General features: G+C 30.2%; 4 protein-coding genes across 8 annotated transcripts; 2 read left to right on the top strand and 2 right to left on the bottom strand.

Moving 5' to 3' along the window:
- Nucleotides 1-3145: 3145 nt before the first annotated feature.
- Nucleotides 3146-5086, top strand: LOC111040598 (solute carrier family 35 member B1). Its single transcript, XM_022324533.1, has 3 exons — nt 3146-3668; nt 3860-4025; nt 4117-5086. Exons 1-3 carry the CDS (start codon nt 3357-3359, stop codon nt 4578-4580), a joined length of 942 nt encoding a protein of 313 aa, XP_022180225.1. The 5' UTR covers nt 3146-3356; the 3' UTR covers nt 4581-5086.
- Nucleotides 5087-5775: 689 nt separating this feature from the next.
- On the bottom strand, nt 5776-10778 carry LOC111040597 (ATPase family AAA domain-containing protein 3). The gene is made up of 12 exons (XM_022324532.1): nt 10643-10778; nt 10387-10579; nt 10087-10300; nt 8869-8963; nt 8637-8802; nt 8414-8571; nt 8106-8253; nt 7903-8005; nt 7151-7398; nt 6389-6556; nt 6129-6327; nt 5776-6071 (listed from the first exon to the last, which is right to left on the bottom strand). Exons 2-12 carry the CDS (start codon nt 10565-10567, stop codon nt 6006-6008), a joined length of 1746 nt encoding a protein of 581 aa, XP_022180224.1. The 5' UTR covers nt 10568-10579; nt 10643-10778; the 3' UTR covers nt 5776-6005.
- A 427-nt stretch (nt 10779-11205) lies between these two features.
- On the top strand, nt 11206-19371 carry LOC111040596 (heparan-alpha-glucosaminide N-acetyltransferase). 5 transcript variants are annotated; one of them, XM_022324526.1, is made up of 14 exons: nt 11356-11570; nt 11812-11970; nt 12042-12159; nt 13573-13688; nt 13791-13897; nt 13973-14103; nt 14170-14238; nt 15646-15749; nt 16417-16524; nt 16600-16858; nt 16913-17192; nt 17270-17394; nt 18848-19031; nt 19092-19371. In XM_022324526.1, the coding sequence occupies exons 3-14, from the start codon at nt 12049-12051 to the stop codon at nt 19271-19273; spliced, it is 1776 nt and encodes a 591-aa protein (XP_022180218.1). In that variant the 5' UTR covers nt 11356-11570; nt 11812-11970; nt 12042-12048; the 3' UTR covers nt 19274-19371. The 5 variants fall into 5 exon arrangements, with proteins under 5 accessions (XP_022180219.1, XP_022180223.1, XP_022180218.1 ...); XM_022324527.1 differs by lacking the exons at nt 11356-11570; nt 11812-11970 and adding an exon at nt 11206-11265; XM_022324531.1 differs by lacking the exons at nt 11356-11570; nt 11812-11970; nt 13573-13688 and adding an exon at nt 11206-11265.
- Nucleotides 19372-19713: 342 nt separating this feature from the next.
- LOC111040604 (protein FAM133-like) lies at nt 19714-26044 on the bottom strand. Its single transcript, XM_022324546.1, has 5 exons — nt 25220-26044; nt 23601-23733; nt 20200-20462; nt 19980-20132; nt 19714-19915 (listed from the first exon to the last, which is right to left on the bottom strand). The coding sequence occupies exons 1-5, from the start codon at nt 25283-25285 to the stop codon at nt 19745-19747; spliced, it is 786 nt and encodes a 261-aa protein (XP_022180238.1). The 5' UTR covers nt 25286-26044; the 3' UTR covers nt 19714-19744.
- Nucleotides 26045-26909: the final 865 nt, after the last annotated feature.

Genomic DNA, 26909 nt, shown 5'->3' with positions numbered 1-26909 from the left:
TAACTTTAGTTGAAATTCGGTTGGTACTCTCCATGTTTATCGAGTATTGCTGGACTAATTTTTTTCGGTAAAAGGATAAACTGATCTAGGAGTGTTAACTTAGTTACTTAGATGCAGTAGCAGTATTCGGTGGCAAGAAAACAAGTTTAACATTGGTAGTAGGGATGTACACAAAGCAATATATTTTCACAAAACTACAAAAATTCGGTTAACCTACTGTATAGTACTAATTCCTAAAAGTAAAATAAATTACTGAAATCATAACAACAACATCATCATAGGCTGACTGACCACGCGTCTACGCTCAGAATAGTTTTCCATATACAATGACTTGATATCATTGAATTCAAATTCAAGAGCATTCATGACAGTGACCCACTTGGCATTTGTGACCTATTGTACAACAGAGCGACATCTCCTTATGAGCTTTTTGGTAAGCAAATATGGTTTATTTTTTTTAGAATATTATATTATTTAGCTAATATGCTTATTGTAACCATTATTATAGATTGTATATTTTTAATAAATAAAAAAAAATATATTATATTAATTTTAAACTATATATTATCACCGATTTCATAATATTGTATTGGCAAGTAATATTATTAATTATAAAATATAAATACACTTTGTTTATATTTAATAGACTTTATAAGCCATTAGGTAAATCCACAGATAAACATTGACATAAACGTCTTGGTCGTATAATCAAAACTTTTGTTTTTATTTTTAAAATTTGAAATTAATGCATATATAATAGTATTTAATAGAGTTCCTGAAATTTTAAACTCGATTATGACCAGCCTTGGAATTTGTTCAATAGTGATCATTGATCAATAATTGTGTAAAAAGTTTGCAGATTTGAAATCTTGACTTCAACAATCTAAATCACTTAACAATGTGGTATAATTCTGATAACCTGCTAGGTTTTATTGATCAAAACAATTTATAAATAGTGATTTTTTTTGTAACTATTTGCTACTAAGTAGCTGACTAAAATCTAACTATACTGGCCACAATACAAACCAAAAACAAAAAAAACAATGCTGCTAATGTTTAATATTCGCAGTACAAACAGATTGTTGTTATTATAGTTCGTTAGTGTATCAGTATATGTTTAGCTCGTCCCCGCGGCACATGTACCAAGACACTTCAAGAAAAAGAACGATTACTAAGTTTGATTCTTTACATTTTTGTTATACTAAATGGCACAGAAGATGAACGCCAAGTCGTTGGACAATGCCAATGAGCAACAGTCCGTGATGGTTGGCTCACTGCAAGATTTGGCATTCGATGGTGAGATGACGAAAGTCGGTTCCCAGTTGCGGCGTGCCACGTCATCACCGGAGCTCAGGACCGAATCGCCAACTTTTCATCACGTCGTAGCTGAGACCGACCCGTCGCCGGTGCCAACCTATCACGAGACTGCGGAGTTGGACGGCGCCGACGTGGCCATTTCAACATTCTTGCAACTTGATCACCGTTATTTATCCATCGAAGCGTTGGACTTGGCCGTAGACCGGAGAATCAAAGCTGTCTCCGAGCCACCACTACGACGCACACTTGTTAGAAATTTCCAGTCGTCGCCGGAGCTAAGGCTTCTGTCTCCGGTGTATGGCGGATTGAATACCGTCCCGTGCGTGTCAGAAGAAGTCCCAAGTAAACCAACACGAAGATCGCTTTGGAAGAGGTCCAAAAAATGCTTGTGGAAATCATTGGTGAATGTTGCTCGCAGAATATGTTTCTGCCATAGTTTTGTAGACGTGGAGTAATTTCATCAACTTTGACCTTCACCCCACACTCATGTATTACCAGTTACCACAATCAACCACCCGCCAATCTGTAGTATTTGGCGTACCATTGGACGTGTCAGGCCGGTCGAAACGCACCACCTGCATGCTGTGATACGTCCTACTCCGTTTGTCAAGTTTATCGTCTTACAAGTCGACGTCTTATGACGTTCTATTCTGGTACTGCAAAAACTGCAGGTTGGCGGCGGCTGACCGTGGTAACTACTAACTAGTAACTGGTAACACGAGCGTGAGGGGAGAATTTTTTTTCCATGTCTACAAAATAAACAAATTATGCATGCAGCGTTCAACAAGCTCTTTCACACATTTTTTTAACTTCTTCAAAACGAGCAATTTTAAGCGGAATTTCTGTTGGCACCGACAGAACAGCCTTCACTCAGCTATATACACTGCGGGTGAGAGATCTTCAGCTCTGCAGGTGACAACTGGAATAACTGCAAGTTCGTTCCGTAACAGTGGCACCTCGGACATCTGTAATTTTGCGGTCCACGGCTCAATCCTAGTGCATCGATCAACATCAAGCGGTGATAAGGTTGCAAGGATTTCGGCTTGTCAGTTTGGATGCCATCCTCATCTCTGCAGTCAAGTTAATGAATGAGGCACTGGTCGATCTTTACTACACCGCCCAGTGAGACATTTTCTAAGCTCTGTCGATGACTGTGTACACTTGGAACGTCCACGCCGCCACGGTGACCTGACAGCCGTGATCATCATCTGCCGAATATCTAGCGTGCAACTCAAGAACGACCATTTTTTGGAGTACCATTGAGCGTGCCAGGCCTATTGAAACACGCCACACCTGTTGTGTAAAATACCTATTTTAATAAAGCTATATCGTTTTTATTAATTTAATTTTAAACTATTAGTTTTAAACAAAAAATAAATCCATGTAATATGCCTATAATAAATGTATAACATACCGTATTCTGATACCTTTTTATTTTATAAAAATATTCATTGGTATTCCTTAAATCAAAATATCGGGCATACTCAGAAAAAAAATGTCTACTGGTTAATCTTTAGAAATTAGAAATTTACGGACCTCGGTTAATTCAACGTCCAACTGATATAACAATTCCTATAATTGTATTTAGATTTGTATTTTTTACTTTTGAAATGCATTTGCTTATTTTTCAAGTCACAGAACTGAGAACGGTTCAGCTTCAGTGGTTGCCACTTGGCACGAATTGCCAGCTATTGTTCTGTGGATATAGGTACCTTCACGGTGGATTGATCAATCCACCTTAGGCACTTCATTTGTGATGGACGGTGCTCGCCAACCAGAAACAGCCATTTATCACCAGACACGTGGACTATTCCGTTATCAGTGAAGCAGTGATAGACGGCTCGGTGCCGACTTGTCATTTTCGGTTGTCGCGTCCGCTGAAAACGGTACAACATAACAAAAACGTATTACTATAAATATTAAACAAAATATCAAGTGCTCCGGCGTAGCCGCGTAGATAGGTACCACAGCAGTGCTTACTAGCCGGAAGTCGTCTCCCGTGCCTCTCGAAGTACCCGGCACCCTGCGGCGGACGAACCATGGACATCCGGGCTAAGTTCACCGTCTGCGCTGCCGGCATATTCGTGTGCTATTTCTTCTACGGGATACTCCAAGAGAAGATCACACGGGGCACGTACGGCACACAGGGTGAAAAGTTCACGTACTCGCTGTCGCTGGTGTTCGTGCAGTGCGTGGTCAACTATGCGTTTGCGCGGATCGTGCTCAAAGCGTTCCCCGAAGAAAGCCCCGACACGACGAATTCGGCGTACTACGCCGTCAGTGCGGTCACGTACTTGCTGGCCATGATCTTCAGCAACATGGCGCTACAATGGGTTAACTATCCCACTCAGGTCGGTCGATGAAATATTACAAGCACATTGCCAACCCTAGAATCTAGGTTGCCAAATGTATTTTGGAAGCGAGCTGTGATTTCCATTACATTTATTAGCTAGCAGGCCTATCTTATGAGCAAGACTCGCTTACACTTATGATTGTTCTATACATGGCATGACAACAACGATTCTAACGTTTTCTTTTACAGGTGGTGGCCAAGTCCGGAAAGCCCATACCGGTCATGATTCTGGGTGTGCTGTTGGGATGCAAGTCGTATCCGTTGAGGAAATATCTGTTTGTACTGCTTGTCGTCATTGGAGTAGCTTTGTTCATGTTCAAGGACGGCAAGTCTAATTCATCACAGTCAGATTCTTGTATGTTCATAATATTATACTCACCTTTACTAATCTATCATTAGATTTATTGTTTTTACATTTGCTAATGATTATGTTACATTGTTTACAGTGTTGGGTCTTGGGGAAATACTATTGATATTGTCATTGACAATGGACGGTGTAACTGGAGCTGTTCAAGAGAGAATGCGTAGTGAATCAAAGACAAAATCTGGGCATATGATGGTCAACATGAACTTGTGGTCAATGATATTTTTGAGCATTGCACTAATTGGCACTGGTCAAATATTTGACTTTATTAGTTTTGTACAGCGTTATCCACAAATAGTAGTACAACTACTGTTATTCTCAGCATTTAGTGCTCTTGGACAATTCTTTATATTTTGGACCGTAAGTGATTTTGGACCATTACCATGTTCAATCGTAACAACTACGAGAAAATTCTTTACTGTACTTGCATCAGTTATATTTTTTGGAAATCCAATGTTAACTAGACAATGGATTGCTACTATTATAGTATTTGTAGGATTATTCTTGGATAGTTTCTATGGTAAGCAACCTGTCAAAAGTAAATGATTTTAACATTCATTTATAATTGAAAGGTGCTTATTATATTTTATGTGTGATTGCTTTTGATAAAAGTATGTTGAATTAATTACAATAATATTGTATATTGCATTCATTTTAATAAAAAGAACACATTATATTTTTGAACTAAGTATTGAGAAATAGTTCTGTGATATGATAACTATATTTAATACAAAACAAATATTTTTTGAGTAATTGTGTTCATTATCTTATATCAATTAACTAAAACATTCACCAAAATATTATTGTTATTTTTACCCTCTTCCAAACCCGGGTTAAGAGTTTATCTGAATTATTTATTTAAAACATTCAATATAAATCCTATTTTATTTATTATCATATATTGTTAAAATTGTAAATTTTAAAATATACATACTTCAATCACAGAAATGTATGTGTTTATCATATATTTACTAGTTCTGTTGAAAATGACAGCTAAATATTATTTTCTATTCAGAATAAGAACAGACTGTGCTCAGGTATAGGATATGCGGCAGTTGAACAGTAGTGGTCTGTGGAGTGGGGTGGATGTGCAAACTAGTACTAGATTTTATATGCTATCCGGTGCGTTCTTATTCTGAACAGATTATAGTTCTCATTTTAGACCCATAATTTTTCTTAAGAATTAAAATGCATATTTACAGTCTGATTGTATTATGATATTCCCATAATGTAAATTTTTACTCAAGTAACATTTGATGTTAATTTTTTTTTTTACTCAATATAAATTAATATATTTATATTATAATTAATATATATATAGGTATATGTAACAGTGTACAAATATATATATATATATATAGTAAATAACTTTCTAGACTTGAACATTCCTTTAAAATAAAAAGCAACTAATATATTTTCATTATGTACAAACACAAAAAAAGTAAAATTTAATAATTAATTCTTGTTACTTATTAGTTATTAATAAAGCTGATAATGAGAACTTCATAAATGTAAATAATGACTTGATTTTTTTTTTAAATTCGTCCAACTATATTGTTATAACAAAATACTTTTGAATAAAACAAAATTTTATTTAATCTAGTGTTTCCTTGTTTATTATTAATTATTTTGTCAAGAAAATCACATTTATTTGAAAAATAACACTTGCGTGTTATAATATGTATTTCCTGATATCATGTTGTTGTAAATGACATAAGCAAAATATGCTTTACAGTTTACATTTACACATAAGTAGTTTGGTGACTTGTATATTTCAATACCTGATCTCTCTCGTTTACTGTATGCCTCAAAACTTAAACACTATACAAAAATATTTTACAACAACAAAAATATTAAATATATTACATAATGGAATTCTAGGGCATTTAAATACCCATAAGTAACATTCTATGTTGATGACTATTCATTTGAGATTTAACTACAAGTTTCATGGACCAACAGTTCTAAATATTATTGAATGCTATTTTGTCTTGTATATCTGGAATCATTTTTTTCTTTCTCGCTCATCCATTCCATCTAGAAATTAAAAAATAATTAAAATATCATTTTTCAATTTATTAGTTTGGGAAATACCTTTTGTTTGTGCTGTTTCATCGCATCTTCACACCGGCTTATAACCATAGCTTTAGTTAACAGACCATCTTCCGAAGTATAACCAGCTGCTTGCCACGCCACTCCTAACTTGGCAATTTCTCTACCAGACATTCCCTCAGTCATTTCTGCCATTTGTTTGCATAAGGCACTGTAGTCAAACTTCTCAATATTCAACTTCCTACAAAACAATATATTTCTTTAAAACATGATATAAATGGTAAATTGTGATTAACTATTACACTTTGCTTTGAGATGCTGGGGTTAAAACATATTTATCAAAGTATAGCATCATTAAACGTTCTCGTTCTTCTTTGCCGGGTAGACCAAATTCTACCATTTCATCTAATCTGTCATTTACTGCCCAATCAAATTGTTCAGGAGTATTACTTGCCAACACTAACATAAATCTAAAATTAAAAAAAATAGTAATCATTTATATTTCTCACATATTTTTTTATTTACTCTTTATTATGGTCCCCACTGAACATGTTTGTATGGGAGCCCACAAATATACTTTTAATAGATTACAACCTATACAGTATGTACAGGTGATTTTTTAGACATGCTCATCCCTATTTTATCCTTTATTAATACATTTATTCAAATTCTGATCCTTAGAAATTTTAAGTATAACTCAAGACCATATTTTCAAATATCTGATATTTTTCAATATTTCTTGATAATTTTCAAGTGAGATATGGGCATTTTCAACTTTTGATATTTCACATTAGTACCCATATCTTGCTTGAAAATGAAAATATTAAAAATCGGCCATGTTTAGGCACAGATGTTTTTAAATAAAAGTTTGATAAAAGGTCAATTTAAGCTAATTTCAAAATTATAACGGCACGGTATTAAAATTAGTGAATGAAAAATTGCTGTCGTACATTTATATGATGGAGACAACAAATGCATGAATATCCCGCTTAATGAATTAGTATCGCACATGAAATGGATATAATATTATAATTTATAACATAAGGCAAATAATTCACGTTTACTTGTTTGATTGGTCTCCAGTTCTATATAAAAAGGCATTTAAAGTGGCACGCAAATTTTCACTAATCAGCTCTGAACTACGTTTTCTTAAAAATGCATCTGCTTCATCAACAAATAACAATAAACCTTTTCTTGAGTTGGTTGCCCAATCAAAAACTTTGTGCATTTCAGTTACACCATCCTTTCCCAAAGGTGCTACATCTCCACCGGTCAATATAGCATAATCCATACCAGAATGCATCGCTAATTTCTGAAAATAATACAAAATTAGTCTATATTTTTTTTTAATTGTCAAACAATTGAATACACAGAAATATATATTGAAATATGTCTTCCAATTAAGCAAAAACAACCATTAGTTTTAGAAGTGTCTATGAAAAGTATTTTCAGTTGACAGTAACCCTTTGAGTCCCCTATAATTCCATAAGACTTGTTTTATTATAACACTTATAAAATTTAAAATTAGGGAAGGGTTCTTAAACCCTCAAATTTTAAGCAATACAAGAAACATATAAGTCCTTATTCAGACATCTCAATGTAGTTTGAGCATAATCAAATTTTAACTGTTGGTGTATGACAACAGATTTTTTTAATATTTATTTATGAAGTGTAAACAGTGTATGTATTACTATTATTTTTTCTAGAAAAAGTTGATAAAATAATTAGGTATATTGAATAATATAAAGATTATTTTTTTAAACTATCATTATTTGGTCATGAACCAATTTTTTGACTATTATATACAATATCTTACTTTGGCAAACAGTGTTTTTCCGGTACCGGGTGGTCCGTACATCAAGATATTCCGGTACATACCACGGTTTTTCTTAGTATTTAAAGTAGCAATTGCAACATCCCTAAAACATTAACATTTAAATATTTATTGTAATATTAACACGTTTTATTTAATAAGAATTTTTGTATTGATATGTTTAAATATAAATATTATATACATACCCTAATCTAGATTCTAATTTTGGTGGTAAAATAACATCTTTTAACGCACTACTTTTTTTAGTTCTGAGTTCCTTAAATGTCAAAATTGGGTGCCTTACTGATTCTAACAATGAGAATCGAGAAGTTTCCCTTACTAATGAAGGTTTACCTAAAAATTGCCACAAATTTTAAATCATATATTTTTAATTTTGATTTCTATTTTAAGTTAGTAGGTTTCTTTATAATATATTGTATATATTTAAATAATTCAAGGCCCAACATTATATTATTATAAGTTAAATACTTCATTATAATTTTAGTATATTCACCTAATCTTGATTCAACATATTTTGCTGTAACACCAGTAAAACCCTTGGCGCTGTATATACCTAATGCTAAAAGAGATAAGCCTCCTGCAGCCATCAAAGTTTTATCCCAATCAGAAAGCAATGCATTTGCACCACTTCCAAAAATTGAACCAGCAGTTCTTGAAACAAAAAAAATTGTAAATATTTACATTTTAAACACTTATTATAACATTTTAGTAAATACTTTATGGACTCCAAAACTGTTTGTCGGTGTTCAGATGCTTTCAATTTAAGTTGCTCCATTGTTAAATCATGGTTCTCTCTTTCTGCCTTTGCTCTTGCTAATGCTTTAGCCTCAGATTTCTTTGCATCTAATTTAGATTTCATCTCAATTTCATGTTCAATAGTGGCTGTAAAAAAACAAAAAAATTTAATATGCACCTAGTATATAAAATATTTAATTATATACAAAGTACCTTTTTTCATAGATTCTTGTTTAGCTACAGATTCTTCTTGTCGTCTTAAGTTCTCTTCATTAGAAGCACGTTGTTGTTGAAGCTGATCTTCATACCTAGTGATAATAGATGATTCATAAATTAGTGGCATACAATTATGTATGGGTGAGAAAGGAGTTCAGAGTTATATGATCTGTTATTTCTTGCTCATTTCTTGAATATACAATGTTATCAGGCAAATAATTACGGAGTTATTTTTACAAAATAGTACCAACTACCAAGTAATACAAAAGGTAAGTCAATTTTATTACTCAATTTAATGATGGATTTGATACACTTTGTTTGCCTTATGCCAGTACATTATTTAGCCACTTAACTAGATGCTGCCAATACTAATTGTGACCTAGTGAATTACTAGAAAATATATGAATATATTGAATTATTAAATATTTCTATTTTTATACATTTTAAATTGGTTATTAAATGATATAGAAGTTGATAAGTTAGATGTGCCACTGCTTTTAGTACATTTTTACGACATTGAATATTCAACCATAAATAAACAATTTTCTTATTATGTTTTAATTTAAAAACGATTAAAGGTAGGTAGTAGATATGTGAAATTTTCACCAACTGTTGATATGACTATTGTTTTTAAGATGATACCAGTGCATCGTTTGTTTTATCTCTCAGGCCCGTGCGTAACATAGACAAAATGCATTTATGAAGAATTGCTTTTTTTTTAGTTTTTGAATAATTTTAGAGCAAAATCATCCATTACGGAATCAACAGTGAATAATATTTTTGAGGGAGTGTCATATTGATTTGTCTAAATATTGTCTCAAAACAATTTATACGTCATTTAAATTTAAAATTTTATTTTTAAAGTCGAGTACTAAGTCAATTAATAATTAATAATAAATTATAAAATTGATATGTCACACCCTTAAAAATATTATTCTCTATAATCTTTGTAATAGGTAATTTTACTCTAACGTTACTCAAAAATCAAGTTTTGTGTGGGTCTGAGAAAGAAAACAAATATTGCAATGACATTCTTTTAATAAGACTTATTATAATGGGTAAGACCCTCCAAGAAACATGGCATGTGTCACACTTAAATATAAGAAAATTGACTGCATGCACTGTTAGTAATTATGTGATACATTACTATTTTGAAAAATTATATAGTTACTAACAAAATGCATAGTTGAATTTTAATGTACTTGATCAAAATACCTTTTGCGAGCTAATTGATCTTGATATTGTGACCGTAATTGATGCTGTTTAGTTTCTTCAGCCAACAACTTCTTTCTTTCTTCAGCATCTACTCGCTTTTGTTCGACACGTACTTGTTCCAAATGAATTTCATATTCTTTTATTTTTGTTTGATACTCAATTTGCTTAGTCGTTTCTTGCAATTTAGCTAAATCTAATGCTTCCTTGGCATGTTCTTAAATATTTTATACAATAAAAACATAATTAGTATGTACTCTATTCTCATAATAATTAATTACTAAGACATAATAATATACCAACTTGACTTTTCTAATTCTTTGGCAGCTTTAGCTGCTCGTTCTAATGCAGATGAATCAAATTTATATGCCTCGCCACTTGATGACGATGGTGGCGGTGACGGCTTTTTATCTGAAACATTGTCTATATTTTCCAAGTTTGGTGTTTCAGGGTTACTACCACCCATTCCGAAAATCCATGACATGATTACTGAAATCTAATGAATTTTTTAGTCAAACCTTAAAATCCAATTCACTGACATAATATGCAGTTATCTTACAAGGTTAAGATGTCACTATGTATCAATTTGTGTAACAATATTTTGAAACAAATTAATATAATATATGAAAAAAATTAACCCCAACCACCTAAGAATAAATATATACCATGTACTCAGAAAGAGGTACCTACTACCTATAAAATCAAATAATCTTAGGGTAAATTGACGAATTATTAAAAAATTAAAAGAGCAGGAAAAGACCATAACCTCAAAATGGTTTACATGTTAGCCATCTTTAGAGTACTATAATATTTCATACATACACGTTCTCTATTCCTAATAGTAAAATTATCATTCTTTTATGTCTGTCAAACAGAAAATTAACATATTAATATAATATTATGATTCATGTATTAATATCATTAGTCATTACTATTATATTAATTTTATTATTAACTTTATAAACTTATCATTTAATTGTATATCAGATTTATGCCCGTAAATTGATTAAAATAAAAAAACAAATAAAAAATCTAAAAAAATTTAATGGATCACATACTATATGGGTACAGATTTCCCGATTTTGATAACAATTGATAACAGTGAACCTGATAAGATTGGTACCTAACATAGAGTAAGAATATACCTAAGCATTGTGTTTAAAATATACATTATACATATAAGTAGGTACAATACAGTTTTAAATGTCTAGTGTCTACCACTCGTCCACTCGGCACTCATGACATATGAGTGGGGACTGGTGAGTGGTGAGTGGTGAGTGGTGACACAATAAAATAATTGTCTCATTCTTAATTCTCATAGAGTATAGTCGTATAGACCATTAGTGATTAGTCACATGAAGGACATGAACTATGAAGTCGAAACCGTTGAATAATGAACATTAGAAGTCTTTAGTATCGTAACTCATAACTTATAACTCATTAGTCGTTTTATTCTTTAAACTGATTTGAACCGAAATCTGAAATAGGTATTGAACTCTCGAGTCAATAGTATTCAGTCGATGGTAGATCACCTATTCACACGATCTATTTTCTATGCGATCACTGAACCTTCCTCCCCCAAACATTACGTATCATGTCTACAATATTCGCACAAAGATATTTTTTTTTACCCAACACTCGTATTATGTTTACATTAATCGTCGAATCCGGTTACCAGACGCGATGTCTATAACGCGCGATAGTAATAATAATAATTATTTCTTGTAGTTTACACTTAGTACCATTCCTGACGTGATGACTAAAACAGTGGAATCGTTCGACGGTTGCTAGAATGGTTCATTATATATTATTTGTTTCGTTTGATATTAATAATACTCGTTGTTATTGTTAAAATGTTCGAGTTACTGTTATAGCTGTCGTACACAAGTATGTGTCGTTCTATGACTTCTCACAATCGTGTTTTTAATACTTGTTCATTGTATTGTTTAATGTTTAAGGTTTGAAATGGCGTCAGACGATTGTAAGAATCTCTTGTATGACCAAGCATGCTTACAAGTGTGGGCAGACAATGCACCGAACATTTCGTTGTGGATGCAAACAAAAGAATGTTACAAAGTGAGTAAAAAATTAAAAAATTTGTTGCACCCAATATTGTTGATTCTAATACAAACCCAAATCCACCTACAATAATTTTGTTGAATCATGTTATGTGTTATGAGTTATAATTTGATACTTTTCATCGTACAGGTCAGGTACAATCTATAGTAATTTGTATATTTCATATTATGATTAATACATGCCTATATGTTATTATGTATTTGTATGTGCTGTAATAGTTTTTATTAATTTTTCCTGTTGCACTCTGAATTTTTTTTTAATACACAATACATAATAAGGAATGTAAAAATTACCTAGTAATAAGCAGTGGAGTATTGAGTGTTTATTTTTTTGGAAGGTGGATAAAAAAAATGATCCATATAATCATATACCCTAGGGAGTAGCTACTGGCTAGGCCCCCATGCTTCCTATATAACTTTCCATTTATCTCTTACTATTTAATTTTTATACATTTTGTTATTAGGTTATAGATTACATAGATAATTATTATTTTAACTAGTTCTAACAGTAAAGGACTATAGGTTTATTTTTATTTGTTTGATAAAATAAGTTTAGACTAAATAATATTTAGTTACTCTCCCAATATAAGCTATGCTTATAGGGAGTGTTGCATACTTGTCTATTTTCTTAATTTTAATGTATTGTATTTTTATTTGCAAAAATAAATATTATTATTATTATTATTAGTTAAATGTATAATATAGGTATCTAATTTATAATTTCTTATATAATTTTCTTTTTAAGTTGTTAAATTTAAAATAGAAATTATATCTCTATATTGTTTATTTATTTAAAATAAAACTATTTTATGAAAAAATTATATTAGATAAGGTAGGTATATAGTTTATTGTGATATTTTATTCCTGTACCTATTTTACCCATAGTTATTTACTAATATTTACCTATAACTATTTAACAGTTACCACTTGAGTATCACTAAAAATTGTATTAGGTAACTGATCCTTATCTATACACTAGTTATACCTGTGGTTTATTAATTTTCTGGGAATTGTAATTATGCTGTACATTTTGAATGTAATTGCATAATTATTAAATTGAGCAATTCAAGTCATATTCAATAATTTATGATAATACTGATTTTTGAATTGAATGTGTTAACACATAAACCTTTTTTGTAAGGACATATTACTATATTAGTTCCACAGTTTTTATTATAAATCATTAAGTATTGGTTAACTTAGTTATTAATTTTTGTATTTTATGATAGGTAATTATGGTGGTTATAATAATTAATTGTTCTTTTATCATTAATATTAAATATATGTCTATAATGTTTACTAAACATAAATGGATCATAATACATTTTAGCCCATTATTCATTTGTTTTTATTATATATTAGTCATTTGTGTGATATTATTTAATTATTTTACATCAATATTTTTCTGTAGTGTGATTTATTGAAAAAAGAAAACATATCCAACAACGGAATTACTAATATCAAATTAAATACAATTTATAGTGTCTGGTTAGATTTAACCAATGACAGCAGCCATAATAATTGCAGGTTAATCATTAATTTTCACTATATTATAATTTGTATTATTCATAACTATTACTTTAAAAGTTTGATAGTATATAATTAACTGTATACTCTATTTTATTACAGAACACTTCATACTTTTGAAGAACATGGAGTTTATCAATGGAATATTTCAAACAATTTTGTTTGTTCCGAAATCAAACAAATATCAACTTCTCAAGATCTGTTCATGCGTTAGTTATTAATCGTTATTTTATAAATTCATGATGATCTAAAAATTAAAAATTCATTAATTTTTTTTTTTTTAGCATTTGTATATGCATTATTGCTCATAATACCGTCCTTTGCTGTTTGGTTTTTCATCAATTATCTGCAAAGGACTTACGTAGTGCCATCCGTGTTCCGATTTGCATCAAAAACAGATTTGGATATTGAAAATGTAACTTGAACTTATTTTTAAACTCTTTAGGGTTATCTATCTTAAATCTTTTGTATGAACTATTAGATGTTTCAGACGGCCCCTAGCCGTGATGTACAAACATTTGATGGTTCTGATGTCGAATTAAAAAATGCGGTTTGATTATATTTTATAACTTAATTACTAATTCAATAATTGATAAAAATGCCTTACTAATTGGTATTAGGGGTAATTTATAATACTAATTAAACATTTCCTAATGGTTCTACACATCATTTTTATTAGGGCTTAAGATTATTTGTACTCTCTAATTAGCTTAAACCTTTCTAACTTCGAGTTATTAAAATTTACAACATTTATGATGTAGATAGTATTCTTATTATATGGATAAAGTAGTAAAATAGATTTATCTATTATTTCTAATCAAATTGTGTTTTTACTATAAACAAATTAAATTAGTTGTGTTGTATGGAAAAAAATAATGTAATATATTAAATCTTCACATTTAAACATATACATCTTCGTATTAAGAGGACGTGATACCTGCATGTATTGTCTCTGTTTTACAAGTGCTTAACATAGCAAATTTTAAGCTCAGCAGAACACGTGTAGCTCCGTTAGTTTAAAAATTAGTGCGAATTGACCCCTTATAAAATCTAAAGGTAAGATTGTTATGTAGCAACCTCATAGATTTTTTATTGTATTTTAATTTTAACGCAAGTTATGAGTATTTTAAAATTGTACATTTTTAATACATCTTAAAATACTTATAACTCGCTTTAAAATAAAAATATAATAAAAAGCCTATGAGGTTGCCTAGATAATAATCTTACCTTTAGATTTTATAAGAGGTCAATTTACTTTAATTTTTAAATTTACGGAGCTACACGTGTTCTGCTGAGTGTACAATTTGCTATGTTACTCACTTGTAAGACGGAGACAACACATGCGGGTATCACGTCCTCTTAACCAACTACATGTACTTTATTTAATTTGAATGGTCATACTAAATGGTGTATTTAATTTTGAAATTAAATTCAGATATAAGTACTTAACAAACACTGTGTTTATACACATTTATTAATGCAAATTAACTATATGATAATTAAACTTTTGGTCAGTACATGCTTGAATTAGGTATGAAACCGCACTACTGAGAATGTGTACTTTTTTCATTATAACCCAAATATTTTATTCTGTGATATTGATTAGTGTTTTAAGTGTATAATGATAGTAGTATAGAATTAAAAATTTGAAATACACAACTATTTATGTGTATTGAGCTATATATATGAATTTTTTAATTCTGTAGTAAGAGTTGTTCAGTTTGACAAACCAAACAAAATTTTTAATGCATTTATACACATATTCCTGAATTAACTAACTACAGAATTACTTTAATTTGCATTAACATTACGTATAAACAGGGCAGGAGTCATCAATTATAGTTTTTCATTTTATTAGAAATGTTTTTGAAAATTAATCTGAATTTAATTTCTAAAATGTCTGTAAAAAAATTTATAAAATAACAGTGTTTGATAAGTTTTTTTTTTATAATTTTAGGATTTTGGAACTGGTTCTAATGAACCGGTTATTATTCATCCTCAAATTCCGACACCAGTCAAAAATAATAGTTATCGTATCACATCATTAGACACATTTAGAGGGTAATAACTTGAGTTTAACATTATAATATTTATGCTTTCTGTATTAAATAATTTAGTTTTACAATTAACTGATAAGCGACCATAGTTATTAAGTAAATTTATGTATCAAAATTTTAAATTAGAAAGATTAAAACCAAATTTTGGTCTTTGGGTTTAATAAGATTGCTTTGGTTTAATTTTTCAATTAACTTGATAAAATAAAATAAGATGGGCCAATTATTTTTTTTAATTATATTTTTTTGGATTCAGGCTAAATTAAAAAAAAAATTATAATTTCATTATTTTCTTTTAAAAATGTAGTATTACTTAAAATTAAAATTTAAGTTCTTGAATGTAAAAATAAATTCCCTACTTAAAGTTCTTTAATATTGATTTATAACTGGTAATATATATATTTAATAGTAGTTCTGTGCAGTAGCGTGTTTTAGGGAAGTAACTTATACATTTATCATCTTTTGGCAAATTGAGTCTTATCAAATGAGTGTTCTGTTCCCTTTCAATATTAAACAGCAGTATTTTACATTTGTACATTATTATTGATTATACATAAATATAAAGTTTAAATTACTATAAATTGTAAATCTTATGCTTAGTTCTAATTGTGTTACTGCTTATATTAAAAAATGATGTAATAATATTTTAACCTATTGCGATATTTATGTTTTAGGATATCTATCATATTAATGGTATTTGTCAATCTAGGAGGTGGACATTATTGGTTCTTTGAACATGCTCCATGGAATGGCATCACATTAGCAGACTTCATATTGCCTTGGTAAAATAAAATTTATTTGTATCAATCTGGTTTATAGTTAAAAATTTGTGATAATATAGTTTGTTTATTTGTTAGGTTTTGTTGGGTCATGGGAGTAAGCATAGCCATATCATTGCGATCTCAACTTCGTTCAAGCACCAAAAGAAAATATGTCTTTGGTCGGGTTGTTCGAAGATCAATTGCCCTATTGATCATGGGCTTAGTGCTAAATTCTGTAAACAACAATAATTTAAGCACTTTTAGACCATTGGGTGTATTACAGAGATTAGCATTTATATATTTCATAGCTGCTACATTGGAAACAATTTTTATGAAACCTCAACCCTATTTTACGGTAATTTATTCAAAAGTATTAATTTTCAAGAAAATAAAAAAAAAAATTTTCTAGAATACTAAATTGGACGTAATCCGAGATATTATTGAAAGTGCCCGGCAATGGATTATAGTTATTATATTAGTAGCTATTCACACAATCATTACTTTCTTTTTACCCGTACCTGGTTGCCCTAAAGGATACTTGGGACCAGGGGGCCTCTACAATAGTTCATCAAACACTAATTGTACTGGCGGTGCTGCTGGATATATTGATAGGCTAGTATTTGGCGAAAATCACATGTACTCTGGTACAGCTAAACCAGTTTATCAGTCATTGCCATTTGACCCTGAAGGTAAGATAATAATATAAGTGTTTAATTAAAAATGTATTCTAAATACTTAATTTACAATTTTATTTTTTTTACTTTAGGTATTTTAAGTACTCTGACAAATACCTTACTTGTATATATGGGTGTACATGCTGGTCGCATTATCTTATGTTATCAGTATACAAACGAACGGATTAAACGTTGGATTGCTTGGACTATAGTACTAGTAAGAATATTATTATTATTATAACTAGAAAAATATTCAACAAATAATAAGTTCTAATTTGCATTAAGTGTATAACACTATCAAATAATTTAATTATTCCATGTTCCATTATGTTCAAACTATTCAATTGTACTGAAATTATTGAAGTGTTATAGTTATTTTATTGATTACTCAAAATACTCAATAATTTAAAAAAGATAATACTGGTTATGCTCATAAGTCATCACTAGTTGATACACATTATACTCAATCAATTACTATTTCTAGAAAAACATAAAAGCATACCTGTTTTTCTAAATGTACTAAGTCCATTTTCAACAAATTTTTGTTTTAGACTTTAAATATTTTGTGTAACAGATTTAATCCTAAATATAAATGTAGCCTTAAACCATCATTGACATACATTTATTGCACAACACAATCCCTACATTGTAAGCTTCATGCTAATTTGTTACTTATTTATTATTATTAAGATGATGTCAGCTCAATATTTGTTTTTCTCTCAGACCCACGCTGAACTTAGATAAAAGCCTTTCACCTAACATTGTTTTAAAGAATCTTGGAGTAAAATCACTTTTTACAGTAATTATAGAGGATTATATTTTTAAGGGTATGATATATCAGTTGTATATTTTATTGTTATTTGACTCGGTATTTATATTTTAATTTTTAATATTTTCAATTAAATTTTTTTTTTTTATTTAACCTTCAAAATAAAATTTTTTTGTAAATTATAAAAAATGTTTAAATTGTCTTGAGACAATATTTAGACAAATCAATATGTCATACCCTCAAAAATATTATTCTCTACTGTTTTTGTAATTTACTCTAAGATTACCCAAAAACATAAGAAAAATTATTCTGCGTTTTGTCTATGTTGCGTATTTCTCAGAGAGAAAAAACAATGCTTTGACATCCTCTTAAATTCTTGATCAAATTAGAACATCAAATCAAACATAAATATATGTGCCCTAAAAAATGTTCAATCTTTATTATCAAGTATAATATATTTCTTATGTACTATTAATAGCTTATCAAACAAAAATTGTCTTAAGTTTTATTTTTATCATTACAGTAGGATATGTGTGTGTTCATTGTTTGCTCCTTACATCGATACTCTAGACTTTGTTTGATAATAACTATTTAGGAACGACAGAAAGCACTTTAATTATTTATACGCTTATTATCAGTTTTGATAGGTAAATATTTGTTAATATGTCATTTGAAAGTGTTAATAAAATTAGATGAATTTGATTGTTTTATTCAACTGACATTCGACATGTCATTTGTTTATATTTACTCACATGTCTACCATCAAAGGGTTAATGTTAATTAAGTAATAACTAATAATCTGTAGTAAATAATAATAATACAATTTTGGATTCATATTTCAGTTATTGTTACTGATACAATGATAAAAATAATTATTCAATACTAATTGTTGCATTTTTAGGGTCTAATTGGAGGTTTTTTGTGTAACTTTTCCAAAGAAGAAGGCTTAATACCAATTAATAAAAATTTGTTCTCTTTGTCTTATGCATTTATTACTGGAAGTTCTGCATTCTTAGTATTCATTATACTGTTCTTAATTATTGAACATTGGAGACTTTGGGGTGGATCACCATTTAACGAGATTGGTAAGCATTCAGTATATTTTTGTAATAATATTATGTACTTAAAATATTCATATTTATCAGGTCAAAATTCAATTATGCTATACCTTGGACACAATATATTTTATAACACACTTCCGTGGAGGTGGCAACCGGTGAATGAGACTTCTCACACGGAATATTTAGTTATGGATTGTTGGGCAACAATATTTTGGTGTGCAATAGCATTAGTGATGCACAAGAAAAATATATTTATTGTAGTGTAATTAATTATTGATAATTAAGTTTTAGATTTATATCAATAGCTTAATTATTACTCATAATGACTTAAGAATGTAGCATTTTTGTTATTCTAAAACCAATATAGTAAAAACCGTCACATTATCTAATTATTTTCTAACTATATTATGAATGGATCAAAATAGGATTAAAAACTATTTTCTATAACCAAGATTGTTTTTAATTTTTTTATTGATTTTCAAGTATGGAAAGATATGAATCTTTTGATTGTTGACTGAGTTTAAAGAATTGTAAAAATTGCTGTGTATTTAAAGAAAACAAATCGGATTTCCTGAGTAACTTCCATATTTTAATTACTGTCATTAGTTAATTTAATTACATATTATTGTACTTAACTATTTTATTTTTATACCACTACTTTTCTAATGCTTATTGTTAAAATATTAATACTATTTTATACTTATTGTAATATTTTTTTATTAAAATGTTAACACGTTTTATGTATTTTTCTTATGGAGTTTTTTAGATTTCTTTTCTTGGTGATATTTAGACTCATTATTATAGTGAGTGTCACTATGCTTTTCCTTTTTATGTCCGGTCTCTCCTTTTTTTCCAGACTTATGTTTTGTTTCACCTTTGTTACTGTTCTCTTTGTTTGATTGGCCTCCCTAAAAAAATATTAATCAAAGTTATAAATACTTTCAAAAACTATATACAATGTACATCACATACTTTTTTGGTTTTATTTTTCTTGCTTTTGTTATTGCCTAACAACTTTTTGTCACCCTTTTTCCCAAATTTCTTAAATGTACCATATGTTTCATAATTGTCCCAGAATTCATTAACTTTATGTTTTTCATTTTTGTGATAATTATCTCGAAAACCCTGCAGATTAAGTTAAATTACCTGTTTATTACTTATATTTATTATCATATATTATGCACCTACATACTTTTTTTGTTTTAAATTTTTTTTGTTTGTCGCCTTTTTTGTATGATGCTTCTTTCTTTTTACCTCCATGAGTATGTACCTCTCCAGCATTACTTCCTTTGTTATTATATTTGTCATCATCTCCCTTTTCTTCTTTGTATTTTGTTGATTTTTCTTCATTCATGAGTTTACCACTTTTATATTTTTCTGCATCAATTTCTTTTATGCCTCCTTTTGATTCATCTGATTTACCTTTATTTTTCTTGTAAACAGTTGATTTTGTGTCTATATTTATGAAAAGTTTCATTCAATTTAAATTTTGAATACATATTATGTAGATATCTAAGAATCTAAAAGAATAAATACAAATTACTGCCTACTAGATACCAACTATTTACAATAATTATGAGCTCAAATAATTATATTTGCCCAAGCGGATCTCATTCAGTGTCAACCCCTTCACATCCATAACTACTATAATACAATAATACATTTTTTTTTTTATTCTCAGCTGTTCTTAATAATGCAAATTAAAATTTAAAAAAAAAAACTGTTCTTAATAATTTTAATTTTTATAATGGTACACAATGATTCTTCTAAATAGGACCTTAATAGCTTTAAAATTTAAATAATAATTGATATTTTATTTTACAGTTCGAATTAAAGTAACAAAGATTATGGATTTTGTTGATACAAACTATTATTTATTGTAATTTTACTAGACTTTCGAGTGCAGTTTATATAAGTGTATGTGGTACGTATATAAAATATGAATGTATTATTATATATAAATATAATATTCAATATTTATACCTATAGTAACTAGGTACCAATGTACCAGTGTACCACACTACCAATGTCCATGAAATGTTTTATGTACATTGTACAGAGGCGCATCGCGCACAGCTGAAACATAAATAAGTCAGCGAAAAACACCATCGTATAGGTATTATTGCCGTTTATTGGTACCTATTACTTATTAATTAATAATTCTTATAGGTAAGTACCTAAGTACTTAGAATTAAGTCGTTTTGCTGTACATAGGTGATAGTGAGCTAACCCATCTGTGCCGTCCTGTGGGCTGTGGTCGTATATCATTTGCGCATCACTATCGTTGATTTTGACCTTTTTTGTGCATTGTTCTATTTTTGAGTTATGCCACGTAGCCTATATGACAGGTATTGCGTGCTGTGTGCACATCGAAAATTTACCTAGAGGCTTTCATCAAAAGTTCGGACATCATTTGTGCATACTGCATCGTCTACTTAACAATAGGTACCTAGTACCTACTAGAAATAATTAGGAGGTATATAATTATTTTAGGATCTTATAGGTACCTACTCAAAATACTACCCTATAAGTAGGTTCTTTTCTAACTTTGAGCTTAAGATGGTGGGCACATCGATTTCATTACAATGAATAATTTTACAGTCTACGTCTTTTAGAATGGATCATATGAAATAGGTAGTCATTTTCATGAAAAATTAATGTAGTTAGGTAGTTAATTATATTTGTTTTATAAACCTACCTACTCATTTAGTGACGTAGCTTTTATGATCTACTTATGTAGGTACCCATCTAATAGAAAATAGAAACATTGAAAGGAATACTCCAACTAAATTATGTTTATTAGAATTTAATTATTGTACTATAATTGTAGATATATTATAATTAGGTGTCAACTATTACTATAATATAATTGAAATGAGCACAATTAATTTTGACTAAAACTATAGGTACCTTGTATATTAAGGTACTTTTTTAGAATATATACGTAATTTTGAAGTTAAAAAATCATAAAATAACAATATTATGATGAATTTTGTCAAAATTTAAACTTTAAATACAAACAAAAGCCCGTGTCTATGAATCTAAAAAAAATCTTACATTAATCATTAGATATTATATTATATTTATATTTTTATATTCATACGTTTAACTAACTGGTATACATTTTTCATTTGTTCAGTCTTCCTGTTACACCTTTTATGCTTTAAAATAATAACGAGTTATATTATAACTATTATTATTATTATTTTTTTTTTTTATTATTATTAGATATATTATTTTAAATGTATGTAATTATGACTGCAATTCAATTGAATTCATTCAATTTATTTTTAATTGTTTTTATAAATTTATTAGTTATAAATTTATGAATTATAGCAATTATTGAAGTTTTAATTAGAGTTGCGAGTAGTGTATATTTATTTATAGGTACGATATTTTGGTACCGACACATAGACGACGCGCAAACAATAAGTCGATAACCTGCTCTAGGAAGCTGTAGAGTAAGAAATAGGTCTACTAATATTTTAGAGTCCATTTTAAAAATTGAACGAAATTTGAACGATTCAGCTATACGGCTCTAAAATTATAATTTATTAATATATTTTGTGTAAACACGGAACGATCACATAGCTGAGCATATATATTTTTTTATTTGCAGAAATTATTACCTTATAACTAATAAGCATAATAAGTAATAACTGTCTAATGTCTTCACTCTTCTTTCTCAATAAACTCTTTGAGGCTACGAACATAGATATATACAACATTACAACTAGATGAGGGTTCGGGGCCTCAAGTGCCCCCGAATATTTTTGAAGGCACTCTATCATTCCCCGTGTAGATATGTATTGAAAAACAAGTCACAAAAATGTTTCTTTCAACAAGGCAAAAAATTGGATAAAACGAGTATGCTCAATGCTGCAAATTGCAATACTGTTTCTCAAATCTGGCTGTCATAAACATTGAAAGAAATATCGTTAATTTATTAAATAATGTTTATATAGGTTGGACATAGGTATTATAAATAGGTAATAAGAAACAATTTTGTGCCGACCTATATACTATACAGTTTAAATTTGTTGGTACCTACCTATTACATAAATATTAATGTTATAATTTATAAATGTAACTGGGTATATCAGTATATGTACAATAAGCCATTGAAAATAATTTAGTATAATATTCTTTATTACGGAAAAATAAATTTAAATTAAATAAACTTGGTATAAGGGTGTAACAGAAATGTTCAAAAAGATTAATGATTGAAAAAATACGAATCCTACCCCTTGACCCTAGCCTCAAATTTGGTTCTAGTTGTGTCTACGACCTATATCAGGCTATATGTAAGTAATATATAAAATATGTATAATTCATAACAGTTCCCTATGTACCATGGTTTGTATTTGTGGTAAATGTCGCATGCACATTTGTAGCTATACCTACTTCGCGTACCAACCTATTATTATCTACTTTATGTAATATATGTAATGTTCAAGAGTAAACCAAAGTTACGCGTGCAAAAACATTAGTAGGTACCTACCTACATTACGCAAGGAAATTGCGTATTTCTTACAATTTAGACAATATTAGGTATATACTTATGATTATATTGATATGTGTGGGTACACCTACTTTTCGATGACGGTGACACCCAAGGGTCGATCAGAACAAAATGTTGCGGGTAATATCCACTAGAATAATTGGGCAGTTGCAGTGCAGCGCGTTCCGAGCCGGTGCACTCCGCGACCGCTGCTATTAACATTAGCTATACACGTATATATATAAAAAACAAAACAAAAAATACATAATGATTGGCAGGATTATCGGTTTATTGACGCGTGTCTTTCATAATAGCTATATTAAAGTCTTAATAAATTTTCTTAATAATTATTAAGATTAAGAGGTACCTATAATATATTATTCGGGTTCAGTATACCAATGGGAGGTAGGTAGGTCGGTCGGTAGTCGGTTCCAACACCAATCTATATTAATTAGTTATTATCATTGAAGGTAGGTATGTACAAATTCTTAGAAGTATCATCAGCTGTTTCCTATACAAACAACAGTGAAAAAGTTTTTAATTTGAATTAAAAGTTTGCAGTAGTAGGTACCTACCAGTCATCAAAGAATACTCCTTAAATGCTTAAAAAAGTCTAAATATTTTGAAATATGATTAATGAGCAGCATTATACGCGTTGTTTAAGTTATCTAAATACATCATTCCTCACATAACTTAGAATCCAAAAATGTCTAAATTTGTATAGGTAAATATGTTTAGTGAACTAAAGACGGGGACGAGAGATGAGTATAAAAATCCAATTGTTTGTTGTTTCTTTTTAGGGAGAGGGGAGGGAAATAAAATGTTGATGAATAGTATATAGCATACAATATTGGAACGACTTGTTACTAGGTATTTTTAATTATTTATAAATATAATATATTAGGTAGGTATTTAATTTTATTTTGGAGTCAATATTTATTATATATATATTTAAATATATAAAAACCATATTAGGTAAATATACCTAATCCTTGTCTGGTCTTATCCCGGATATAAAGATATTTTATTTTATATTCAATAAAATTAAAAAGTTTAACACATCTTTGATTTCTTGTTGTTCTAGAAATACGATATATTGTATGTTCGGTAATATGAATACCATTGAGTATTTGAATATAGACAGTACCCACTCAATGCCTAATAGGTACCTACATATATGTTGTAAAAAAATTGATGTTTGGAAAAACGTAAGTACCTATAGGTGCTGGAATGGTCGCCATTACAGATAACATTGTGATGTAAAAGTAAAACAAGCTCTATTATTGTTACGATAGCGAAACGCTGTGGTACCTATGTCTATTTCGGACTGCAGCCTCAATTTAGGCTGCTATTCTCGTATACTTGAATGGTCGAGGATCTATGCTTGAAGTCAAAGCAGCTATACCTACTTCCAACATGAACTTACGAGAGTATCGTGAAGCCTATAGAGAATAGAGATTGCTATTTATTGACTTGGGAAGTAATAATAATATATATATATATATATATATGGATAAAGTGATCAATTTATAGGCGATGTATATTATTATATTAAGCGATCGTTTCAGCTCATGAGCTGTATCGTCGATACTGGATAACATAATATGGTACCTAGTGTGTAGGGAATATAATTTATGTAGACTTATTATAATATTATATTTTATAGGTATAGTGCCTCGTTGGTGTCACGTATACACGTCGATGGACTTACCCACACGAAACGAACGTCACACACTCTCGCGGCGGCAGAGTTTCGGTACGATGTTGCGAAGTCCATAACTCAGCTTAGGTATGGGTAGATAGGTACGATTGGTACGAATATATATATATAGTTTTAGCTGGTACCTATGTATATGCAGCTACAGCAGTCCTCCGTTGGTAGAGCTTAGGTTTAAGAACGTCACGCACTTTCTTGCCGTCGTCGTCGTCGTGTCCGCTACCGCTGTGGGGACACGGACGGTGTCCGGTCATCTAAACGGTTTGGTTAACACTGGAATACCGACCGGCAACGGCGGTATAACTCGGTAACAAAAAACGAAAAGTAAAAGAAAATAATAACAATAATAAAAAATTGTGTCCGCGAGGTGGGCACCTCTATAGGCGTACGTACGTATTGAGGTATCGTCAAGCCAGGAAGAGAGGTTACAATGTCGGTCGGCGGTTACGCAATGACGGCGGCGTCGCCGTCCGTTGAATTAGCCTAGATTTTGTTCTCGTTTCACGTCCCTATTCGTGTATAATAACTGCAAGTAACAGGTAGGCGGGTCGTGCTGCAGACAACGATAGATTTACCTATACATAATATTATGTAGATATATATTACATACACAGGTACGATCGAAAAAAAAAAAAAAAACCGAGGCGCAATCCTGCGGTAAACGTATATAAAAAAAAAATAATGTCGTCTCGACGAAACGCGTCCCATTTATCGTTATATACCAGTATCACCCGAGTATAATACCTGTAGGTGCTACCTATACATAATATACGCTCTGCGGTCCGCAGTCACACGTCTTTGACTTGGAGAAACGACGCTTTGTCAGCCGTACCTACCGCTGTATTTTGTCAACCTTACTGCAGTTAACAACTATACCACGTCATTATATTATATTATTGTGTAGGCATATATATTTACATATTATTGTGTACACATTTAAAATATATATACATGTAAGTATCGTAATCGCGGTGACCCTGGGGTATGCGCGTATAGTAACAATACTTACATCTATATTATATACTGTGCAGTAGTGAATTATAGCGCCAGTACGATGCTCGCTCTTAACCCTTTCCGCCGAGCAACCGAAATATTCACATTGTCGCATATATAATATATTGTACTACACTCACCGCGGCTGGATACAGAGGCACCTATATAATGTACATATTATACTATAATAAACGCCGTATTTAGGTGTAAAAACGGGTATTTATAGGTACATATAGGTGTATAAATGTGTGCTGTTGTGCACACCAAATACCAGCCGTCATTGCGAAACCATCACGTGCACAATTATTGGCGGGAAGCCTTGGAAGGTCGCCGTGAAAACGGCGTGTCGATTAAAAACGCTCTACGCGTCCGTTCAAAATCCAAGGGCTCCTCGTCTTATTTCGAGTTCGCAAAAACCCTCGGATTCGTTATACGCGTGCACACCGCGGCGCCTGCTGCACTCGTATATAATAATATACACGAAAGCGGCACAATTTCAACACCCTCTTCTCGGTACCTATGCAAGAGAAAAAAAATTGATTTTATTATTCCAGACAATAATGATTTGCCCTCGTATGCGTGTTAAAAAAAAAAAAAATTATTAACCTTACTATATGATTATACGATGCCTTATCCTTACACGACGACCTAACTAGTATCTGTCGGAAACTAACCGTACCTATATGTATTA

This window comes from Myzus persicae, unplaced genomic scaffold (assembly GCF_001856785.1).
Source record: "Myzus persicae strain clone G006 unplaced genomic scaffold, MPER_G0061.0, whole genome shotgun sequence".
In the NCBI taxonomy this organism is placed as follows: domain Eukaryota; kingdom Metazoa; phylum Arthropoda; class Insecta; order Hemiptera; family Aphididae; genus Myzus; species Myzus persicae.
Note: the sequence above shows the minus strand (reverse complement) of the source record. Positions and strands in the feature narration are given on the sequence as shown.